At 43.4% G+C, this 10,772-nt stretch overlaps 1 protein-coding gene across 1 annotated transcript; it reads right to left on the bottom strand.

Annotated features, from left to right (window-relative positions):
• Positions 1-8,408, bottom strand: MED28 (mediator complex subunit 28). The gene is made up of 4 exons (XM_006192840.3): positions 8,226-8,408; positions 3,975-4,041; positions 3,217-3,329; positions 1-1,905 (listed from the first exon to the last, which is right to left on the bottom strand). Exons 1-4 carry the CDS (start codon positions 8,382-8,384, stop codon positions 1,708-1,710), a joined length of 537 nt encoding a protein of 178 aa, XP_006192902.2. The 5' UTR covers positions 8,385-8,408; the 3' UTR covers positions 1-1,707.
• Between the last annotated feature and the right edge of the window lie 2,364 nt (positions 8,409-10,772).

The following is a 10,772-nucleotide window of genomic DNA, read 5'->3' as shown; positions in this document are numbered from 1 at the left end:
TAGACAAGATTGAAATAGTTATTTATTTGACAGAAAACTCTTGAATTTAATAAATAAATGGCAATAACTGGTACATACATTAGTTCAAAATATTTTTACTAAGCATCAAATAGAACAGTTCCCCAACTTTTTATCAAGAACCTCTTCACTATCGAAAGGATGCCTAAAACTCAGTTTAGTTTATGTTTTGAATCAAGAAACCCAAAGCGATTGGCATGAGATGACCAAATTAACAACTTTCAAATATTAATGTGATTAAAAACAACTTTTAAAAGCTTTGTTTAAACTGTAACATTCTGAATGAGGGGATTTGTTGGCTTCAGGCTGTGTACCATAACACATACACACAGAAATGAGTAATAAGTATCATGTATAAAAGATAAATAATCCCCCCTGTATATTCAGATGGGAATAATGCCTACTTCTCAAGAGGAACAGAGGCAGATACAATCACTAACCCCAGAGGGAAAGCCAAGCAAGGCTGGTAAAAGGACAAGAAGTCCTGTGCCCTGGGCATGCAATGGAGAGGGCCTTTGGAGGCTGCAGACTCCGTGACGTCCAGGCCAGATGGGAACTTGAGTGGATGTCAAGGCGTGTGGGGACGGTTCTCCAAAGCTGGAGAAAATAAAGGGAGCCAAGACATCGAGTCACAGAACTACTGCCTGTTCAGAAGACAGTGGAGTACTAGTTTAGGGTGAAGGGATGTAATCTAATAAGAGATTGCAAACAGCAGAGAAAGGAAATCCTCATCCAATGAGGGCCAGACACAATGCTGGTCTGTATTTTTCAACAGCAGTTCAAGAGAAAATCCGAGGTGGCCTGTATGACCAACAAGAGGGTAAACTATCTTCCCAAACACTGAGGCTCTACATGCTCTACATGGAAGTCCCCAAGGCCACCCTGCAGCCCACCCTCCCACCCCCAAGGGCCCCAGTCCCTTGGAATCGACACCATTCATTAGCAAGAACCTCCCTCAATGGAAAGTTATGCTCTAAAAACACAAAGCAAAACTCAAAACTCAGAGATGATCACAGCCAGCTTTAACCCTCATATTTCACTTGTGCCCCAGCTGTCATGCTACTGAGAACAGGGTCTGCCCCGTTCCTTAAATCGACTCATTACTACACAATGTACACAATTAAGCATGTCGCTGCTCCTACCATGCCCCTCCCCTCAAAGTAAATAAACACTACACAAATACAAACTTAGCCCAAACAAAAGTCAACATCGACCTAAGGGCACTACTGGATCACCACAGCACTCACTGTGGCATGGTAACACTACACTAACCTATTTACAAAGTATCATTCTGAGGCTCTGGAAGCATTACAAACATTGTTACATTAGATTCCTCTTCTTGAGGTAGTTCAAAGTATTGAAACAGCAAACTTACGTATTTTTACATACTGCCACTGAAGGGTAAATTAACATAAAAAGGAATATGTAAGTGGCATCACTTTAACAGCCTAAACTTTGCTAAAGTCAAAACAATATACTTGGTTTTACCAAAGCAACACATATTTTATAAAGTACTTGAGAAATAACGCTTATAAAAATAGGGGAAAATTTTAGGTGGGAGCATAAAACTGAAATCACCCCATTCTCTGGCAGAGCTCTCCCCACATGTCATGTCTACAAGAACTGATGTCTGGCAAAACCGTGTCTGGGCTGACTCATCTGCCAGCTCACTCTCTGGCTGGCTTTTCCTCAGGTCTGCTTCACTGGTGCAGGGATGTTTGCAGACGCCTGCTCGAGGTAGGCCAGGGATCCCTGAGGGATTTCGGCTGGCTTTTTGTGCTGCACATTGATGTCCTCCAGCACCTGCTGCCAATGCCTCAGTTTTGTTAAGTGCTTCTGGACCAGAGCATCCTTCCGCTGTAATTCGTTCCTTAATTCTGAGACATCCTACAAATGAAAGCAATGAAGTCAGACAAAACTCATGAAGAATGAACACAGTTCCTGATTAGTTAAGAGCATTAAGAAGTAAATTCAAAACAAAGACTCAACTAAACCATACCAAGCCCATTAACTGTTTGGCTGCATAATATGAATAACCCAAAGCAACTCTTCCCATGAAAGGTGGCTGCTTAACACTGAGTTTTTATTTTTAATCCACTTTCTTTTAATAATTCATACACAAGTTACAAAATTCCAAAGTCCCCAAGTGTAGCCAAAAAGAAACCAGTCTCTTTCCCATCCTGGTCCCCAGACCCCCAGTATCTCTGTTCAAAGGTGACTGCTGAGAATCTAAAACACTGACAATCTGAAACACATGTTAACTGTTTAAAAGACTCTACAACCACTGTTCTAGCACTTCAGTTTATAAAGTGCTAAAACCTCATTTTAATGAGTTTTTTCATGAACACCAATATTAAAATTCTGTATTAAGACCACCCTTGAACACACCTAGATCATTACTCAGGTATTCAAAGCAGGAAATGATCTGCTATGGTGACCTGTAAGAGCAGCACCTTCTCAACAGCTGGTATCAATGAATAAAAAGAACATTTTTGACTAATTACTCAGATTGTGAGAACAGTTACTTCAAAACTGCAAAAAAAAAAAAAAAAAAAAAAAAAAACAAAACCACACAACCCAATCATCCCAACTTAAGTGTTTCTCACTGGGGTCATCACTGGAGTTTTGGGGCAGGAAGAGACTTCCGTCTTCCACACTGCAAGGGGCAGGCCCTGGCCCAACCCCCTAATGCCATTACTGGCTACCCCAACACACTTCCAAATACCCCGGTTTCAAACAACTGTGATAAATGAAATCCAGAGTTTCAAGAACTCTGAGACAGAACGTTTACTTTTTGACTTCTTGAACAAAATTTGCCAGAGTCCTTCCTGTGTGTAAAGCACCAGGGACATGCAGATCAGTTCCTGTCCAAAATGAGCTTACCATCTACATTCAATGGCTTTTCACATCTTTTCAAGCAGTAGAACCTTTTTTGTTTAAAAGAAAAATCTTCCATGAAAGCCAGTGTATGAAACAAGGGCAGCCAGCTGCTTGTTTGAAGCCCCGCTTTCCACCCCTACCACCCAGCTCCACTACCTGCCCAGGTTGTCATGAACACGGACAAGCAACACCACCTCACACTCAAGCCACAAAGCCCCGCTACACCTAGTGGGCAAATGCAGCCTCTCAGCTGAAGCATGACTGGGATTCTGACATCTGCTCTTCCTTAAAAGTTGGGGGGGAAAACCGAGCTCGTACCTCTTTGATAACTTGCTCTGGTTTCTGGACAGATAACTGCAACCTTTTTTGTAGGAAAAAACATTCTGTCTGTCTTGCAATATCTAGAAATTTCTGGATACACTGATCAACACCTTAGAAAAAAAGATCAAAATATTAAATAAAGAAAAACACTAGACACATATATCTCCCTCATAAATGAACAGTCAGAATATCAAAACAGCACATTCTCATAGATATAATCTGGGATTTTAATCCTTCCCTCAATAATACTGACCCCCAACCTCTATGTGTTAAACAACATTAAACAGCTGATAATCTGTGCTTTTATCAGGTGAATAAGAGAACTAACAGCAATACAAAAGTTCTTCTGAAGAAAGACAATCCAGAGATTCAGCAATTAGCATCATGATTTCCAGTTAAAACGGAACATTTAAAACACAGTACAAAGCAACCAGAAGCATCTCTGGGGAGAGAACTTGGATGCGTTAAGAGGGGGAAGCACAAACCTTAGCGTTTTAAAAAGCAGCATACACTACTGGTCTTTGTTCTGGTACAGATGTGAAAAGCTCACTGTAAGTGGCTCATGGTGAGTGACATAACATCTTAGTTTATAAACTGAACAAAGAACCAGGAGTATATAGATTGACTACATAAATCTTATTCCCTGGAAAAGTTCTCTTAGGATACCAGCGGGAATGAAACACATCAAGTGTCAAATGAGCAATGAGGAATCTTGCTGAAGGCAAGAACATTGTCTCCAAAGAAGGAATTCTTACCAGTTCGGATCTCTTCCTGATCTGTACCATTGACATAGTCTTGACTCACCAGAGAAGCAAAACAAGCCTGTGTGATCAAAACATATCACAAAAGAAAAAAATGTCATTCACACATCAAGACTCTTACTTCAGAGCAAGAAATAACTTCTCTTGATGTCACTCAGTAAGTTGACAGCTCCTGGGTTTGCATTCCCCTCTTAATTAGTGACATTATGTCACTGAAGAAACTTGGTAAATTGAGCCCATTAGGCCCACAGAGGGAGAGCCGGCCAATAGGCAGCCGGTATTTGCTGCCTGTCCCCCAAATCTGGTCTCTCCTACTGCTGCTCCTGCCCCCACTGTCTCACCAAGGCCTGGATCTCCGTTCCAGTCCCATCCGCAGCCCCTCCCTCTGATGACCTGTATCACCCAGTCAGGACTCGGGTCAATCGTCACCTCCTCGAGGCCATCCCTGTCTACTCTGTCTAAATGGCACTCTTCCTGCTCATGCTCTATCCTCAAGCCCTGTTTTATTGTTTTTCACTCAATTAACTGACATCGTGCCATTCTTTCAGTCCACACTGTTAGCTGTCCCCTACTAGCAGGTGGGAATTTTGCCTGTCTTTTTGCTTGGCACAAAGTGAATGCTCAACACATGTTCATGACTGACTGGATGGCCTAAGAGAAGGTGGTGTCACACAGACAAATGAGTCCCAAAGAGGGATTCAGCCAAGGAGTTCTGTGCATGGGCAACTCTCAGGAAATGCACAAAGGAGGGCTACTGCAGGGCAGCAGGGCCAGAAAGAGAGCCAGATGGGAGCTGGGGAGCAGGACTCAGAAAGGAAACCTCAAACCTCAGGAAAGCACAGACCTGCTAGTAAGCAAACTACATTTGGTGTGAGGCAGGCAAGTTTAGGCCCAAATTCAGGCCATCAATCAGATGTGAAAAAGGCCCTTCTCCTGCCTGCAGTTGCCCCCATCTGATCTACAAAGAAAAAAAAAAAATCAAAGGATTTCCCCTGAAGAAATCCTGTAACAGTCAAGAAGTCAAAAAAGACTGCCCATTCTGTGTATTACTTTGAAAGGTGACTCCTGTTGGATCTGACATGTAGGTGGGGTACACCTGCATTGTGAAACCGGTGGCTCCTTGAAAACATCTCATCCAGAAAGCCAACCAGTCACAAACTGGCAAAGAAAGCTGGGGCTGCTCCCCCAGAACCAGCAGGGCCACCAGACAGGGTGGGAGGAAACCTGATTTCAGAATTAGTTCCTTCTTCCCCTCTTTAATTAGTAAATAAATAAACAAATAAATAAAATAAATATATATGAATGATACTCAGCTGAAAAAAATAAAAACACTAACTTGAAAAGATTTCTGCACCCCCACGTTCATTGCAGTATTATTCACAATAGTCAAGGTATACGGAAACAACCTAAGTGTCCATCAATGGATGAATGGATAAAGCAGTTGTGGTATATATATACAACAGAGTATTATTTAGCCATTAAAAAGAGAATGAAATCTTGCCATTTGCAACATGGATGGACCTTGAGGGTGTAAGTCAAATACTATATGATCGTACTTAAATGTGGACCTTAAAACAAAACAAAAACAAGCTCAAAGATGAGCAGAACACGGTGGTGGTTGCCAGAGGCAGAAGATGGGGTGGGTGAAGTGGGTGAAGGGTGCCAAAAGGTACAAACTTCCAGTTATAAATAAGTCAAAAGATGTAATGTACAGCACAGTTAAAATCCTTTTTAACTATGTATGGTGACAGATATTAACTAGACTTAACTGTGGCAATCATTTTGCAATATACACAAATATTAAACCATTAGTCTGTACACCTAAAACTAGTGTATCAATTAAACTTCAATTAAAATAAAAAAAATCGCCCAGACTAGCAAGACACTGATGACCTCAACTATATCTAAGTTGTAGTTGTATGTGTACACGAGAGGGAGGAAACATTACATACTTGTATCATTACTGTTTTGGGCAATGTTCTGGATGATGCACCATTTGACTGTAACTATTCTGACTTAAAACTTTTCATTTGCAACAGAAGTGAAAATGAGTTTTTGAGATATTTATTCAGAAATGTATAGAAAATACACAAGCTAGCCGAACAGTTGGGTGGAGAAGAAAATACTTGGTGGTCTACAAAAAGGAAATGCTTTTTAGAAGTACGCCCAGGACACAGCCTTTGCCTGGACAGTAAGGAGGCCCCAATACTAGTCCTCATTTCCACAAAGCAAGAGTTTGGCTTAGGGCACGTTATTTCCCTCTCTTCAGCCTCAGTTTCTCCATCCAGGAGAGAAGGAGATGGTCTCTAAGGTTCCCTCCACAATGAAAGTGCATGATCTCAACAAACTTTCCATCAAAGATCACTTCTGGAGCAACTAGAAAGCTAGTCACCACAGGGGTGGCATCCAAACAGAAATAAAAAGGGGGGAAGCAGGTTGAAAAATGAGCCACTGGAGGTTATGGAATAGAAGTCCACACAGACCATGAGGGAGGAAACAGGAAACGAAAATGGGCTTTGAGCTGAGCCTTGAGAGAAGACCAGGTGGGGGATCCAGGGAGCACCCCTTCCACTCCCTTTCACCTGGCTAATTCCAAATGCCCGTTCGGGTTTCACCTTCTCCGGAAAGCCTTCTTTGTCAGCCACGCCCAGATGTGCTCTCAGAGCATCCCAGGTTTCCTGTGTCAGAGCACTGATCCCGCAGCATGGCAACGGTCTGCCATCTGTTTCCTCCACCGTACTGTCACGTGCTCCCTGAAGGCCAGCACTGTTTTCTCCATATTCTTAGCGCCCAGGACAGAGCCTGACACACAACAGGCTCCTTCACTGATTGGCAAATATTCATGAAGCACTTGCTATCTACCACCACTGGATTAGCACCACAGATACAATGAGAGGAGGCAAAACAGGTGGTCTCTGACTTCATGGAGCCTGGTATAGTGTAAGTGCTACAAAGAGAGGCAGGGCAGGGTCAATGGGGAAGTGATGGTGAGCTGAAGGAGGGACCCAGAAGCCAAAAAAGAAAACAAAGGACACGTGCAGAAAAAGTCTCCTGTGGCCAGAGTAAGAAGAAATGGGTCTGGTGCAGAGACTGGAACACGCAGAGCTAGAGACACGACAGAGCCTCTTGGTCTTACTGCAACAGCCACAGGCAGCCGCTGAAGGATTTTAAGCATTAGCGGGCCGCTGGTCAGCTCTGCCCAAGACTTCTTTCTACAGGGCCAGTCCTTCAGCAAGCGCTCCTGACGAGGGTCACACCACCTCAAAGCTAGATGCTGCTCTAAAGGTTACCTGTCCCTTTCCTTTACAGCTTAGCACCACCCGAAAGGTGTCTCATCTTTTTCCCAGGCAGAACGTATTTCTGTATCTTTTAAATCAGTTATCTCCAAAGTTTCGACTGTAACCCCGTATCAACAAAAGCATTTTGTCCATGCATCCCCAATACCGCGTTCACTTACAAGCTCTATTTATGTACTACTGTGCATACATACAGGCTCCCTTCTTTCCTGCACATATACAGTATAAAAGTTCCACGACTAGGATCTGAAATGTAGAGAAGGTAACTCCAACTACAAGTTATTTTATTTCCAAACATTAATGGCTCATCTTCCACTTTAGAGATGTCTGGAAGCCACCCTATTTTGAAGCACTGATTTTTCCTCTCCTTATTCTCCGTCTTTTTCGCTATAGGGTTAACTGCTTGAGCAGAACTCTGAATATGGGTCACCTCTGCCTCACTCCCTACCCACCAGCTTTCCTCCTTCCTCAGCCCTTAGTACCGTTTTCCGCACAGTAACTTTCAAATAAGTCCATTTCAGTTCCAAAAGTCCCATTACTCTAGGACAGTTTAAGGGTGGAGCCCAGGGGAAATGATACGGGACGTAGCAGGGGATGGCTACGCTCGGGAAACAATTAGCCCGTACTAAACACGCAGGGACGCGGGAAAGGGTACTCAGGGATGCGACCAAGAATGGGGTGGGGCAGGAACAACCCACTGGAACCCAGAAGGGTCCCACAGTTGGAGGACACCTGCCAATCAGTTTACGCATCTCCGCCAGCGGACTAGCAGAGAACTCCCGCCACCACGCAAAAAAGAGACTAAAGCAAGCGACTTACGTTGTCTGAGCCTATTTCCCCATTTGTAAACCGGGTGAAGTGATTGTGGAAGGGGATACCTGCGCACGCGCAGCGTACGTTTCAGGAAAGAAGGGAGCCCGGGAACCCAGACGCCAACGTCTCATCTTACCTCGAAAGATGACTCCAACTCGTCCACCAAGGTACTGTTAGAAGTTCTCGGGACGCCTGGCGTGGCCTGAAGAAGCGAAGCCTGGCCTAGGAGTCCCGGCGGGGGTGGTGGGGGTCCGGGTGGCTGCCCGGAGAACATACCGCCCAGCGGAGCCGCCATTTCTAAAATGGCGGTGAGAGATCCACTGCGCCTGCGCGGAGCTGGCGGCGCGGGTCACGTGACATGCCCAGCCACGTGACGATGCCCCGCGACCCTAGGCGTCTGTCGCGCAGCACAGGAAGCCGCTTATTCGGTGATCTCGTCCCCTCTTCTTTCCTGACACGCAGGTCTCCTGGCTTTTATTATTTTTTTTTTCTTAATTTGACAATTGAAGGCTTTAATAGCGTTTGACACAGCAGTGTGGAGAGGAGACTCAACGACTACCGTGGAGCGAGCCCTCGCGCGGGAGTCAGGATATTCCCAGCCCCGCCTTTGCCCTTAACTGTTGAAATGACGGGCCCTGGCGCTTTCCCTGGGCTCGGTTTTCCCGTTGATAGAAGAAGGGAGGTACTCATCCATCCACAAACATTTACTGAGAGTTTACTGTGTACCTGTCACTAATCCGGTCCCCGTGGGTGTAGCGGGAATAAACAGGAAATATTTGCCTTAAATTCTCTCTGGGGAGAGACAGGTAATGAAAAAGATTAACATTGTTGAGGCTCCCTCTCTCTCTGTGCCGGGCACTATTCGCTTTAGATATTTATGGTTACATCACAGGGAAAGTCACTATGCTAGTCTTTTTTTTTTTTTTTTAACTCTTGCTTATTCATCTTTTCAGAGCTAAACATTTTTTTCACCGTATTTAATTTTACAGTTATCATCCACCACATTTGTTGAGCCTTCCCTGTCCCAGGCTCTGTTTAATGATCTGAGGGTTACAGCGATCACTTCTAAGTCTCTGCCCTTGGGGATTTTACTGTTGTTTTGTGAGAGCTGGATAAACACATACATATGCTGAGCAATGTCATGTAGAGAGAAGTGCCAAGAATAATGAAGTCCAGTAAGGGAATGGCTAGTGACGGATTTGAGATGGGTGATGGAGGCCTCTCTGAGGAGATCTGCATTGGAGTGACTGGAGTAAAATTCATTTAGGAAAGTTCTCTAGACCGGGTTTGGGGGGTGGGTGCTGAAGAAGGCACCTGCCTGGCATATGTAAGGAGCTACAGAAAAGCCAGCAGGGCAGGGCAGAAGCAGAGAAAAATCAGAGTCTTCCCCTTGCCAATCAGATCTCAAATCAGAAGTCACCTGCACAGCATCAATTTCATTAGACCCACACTCACAGCCACTTCAACCTGTTTGTTTGATTTTCTTTACAATACTTAAACAGTTACCTGAAATTATCTTGTTTACTTTTCTTCTTCATTGACTTAAGTTGCCTTGCACACACACACACACAACACATCAACTGGAAAACAAGCTTTGTGTAATCAGTGCTTGCCTGTTTTGTTTCACCTGTATTCCCAACACCCAGAACTGTGCCTGGCATAAAGTAGACATAATAAATATTTGTTAATTGAACAAAAATGGAATGCCAAGAAGGAAGTAGTTACTGCAGCAGGTCTCAAACTTTTTTGGACCCCTTCACACTCCTAAAAAATTGTTGGACTCCAAATATTTTTGTTTTTGTGGGGTATGTCGGGCAATATTTACCTATCAAATTAAAAAAATAGGTAAAATATTTGCCTATTAAAACCGAGTATTTTAAAAATATATTACTTTAAAAATAGGCCCATTATATGTTAACATAAATAATATTTTAATTAAAAATGTAACTTTTATGAACCCAAAAATAGTGGAGTGGAACCGTGAGGCTGCTTGAATTTTGAATTTCCTATTTCAGGTATAGTGTTCTAATCCACCACTGTTTTGGATTTGGTGCTCTTCGAAAGCCATGCCTCTCCAAGCCATGCTTTGTCTTCACTGATGACAGATGCAGATGGTACCACCTGCCTCTGGAGCATGGTTCTAAGGATCTGCCAAGCGTTTGTGGAATACTTGGTAGCCAGACACTTGCAATGGCAACTAAATTTCATCTCAGCCAGATTAGATAGGCCCAAGAATCCAGGGCTAACCCATACCTTTTGTTTCCCACACTCTAGTAAATACAAGAGTTCTACTGTTGTTTTATTTATAAAAAGTCTTTGATAGAATGCCTTCTGTCAAATCCCTAGTCTTCTGACTCACACAGAAGAAATCTAAAATTTTTTAGTTTCCCTTCACAAGCCGGTAGTTCCACCTCTCCATTTCCATCTTTCCTGCCGAAGTAGCTTCAGGATACGCTTACCCGGAGGAACCTGCGTTTACACACTCTTCCTGCCTGATTTTAATGCTAATAAATAACATGGATATGCATATCCATTGCCATTCCTTCTGTATAAGCCAGTTTAGGCACATAATGTCCTCTTATATGTCAAGTTTTTAAAATATTAAATATTAAAAATATCTCCAATAAAGAGCTTTCCCTGTCAAACGTTTTCAAAGTCTTAAAAGAAAAAAGACATAGATCCT

This window comes from Camelus ferus, chromosome 2 (genome assembly GCF_009834535.1).
Source record: "Camelus ferus isolate YT-003-E chromosome 2, BCGSAC_Cfer_1.0, whole genome shotgun sequence".
NCBI lineage: Eukaryota > Metazoa > Chordata > Mammalia > Artiodactyla > Camelidae > Camelus > Camelus ferus.
The sequence above is the reverse complement of the archived record's forward strand: the minus strand, read 5'-3'. Positions and strand labels throughout refer to the sequence as shown.

Excerpts from the sequence above, each read along its gene's own strand:
- MED28 (XM_006192840.3), bottom strand. The coding sequence starts at position 8,384 with ATGGCGGCTCCGCTGGGCGGTATGTTCTCCGGGCAGCCACCCGGACCC. Across the intron at positions 4,042-8,225 it reads AGTTGGAGTCATCTTTCGAG|GCTTGTTTTGCTTCTCTGGT; the intron begins GTAAGATGAGAC and ends TTGATCACACAG. Across the intron at positions 3,330-3,974 it reads TCAGGAAGAGATCCGAACTG|GTGTTGATCAGTGTATCCAG; the intron begins GTAAGAATTCCT and ends TTTTTTTCTAAG.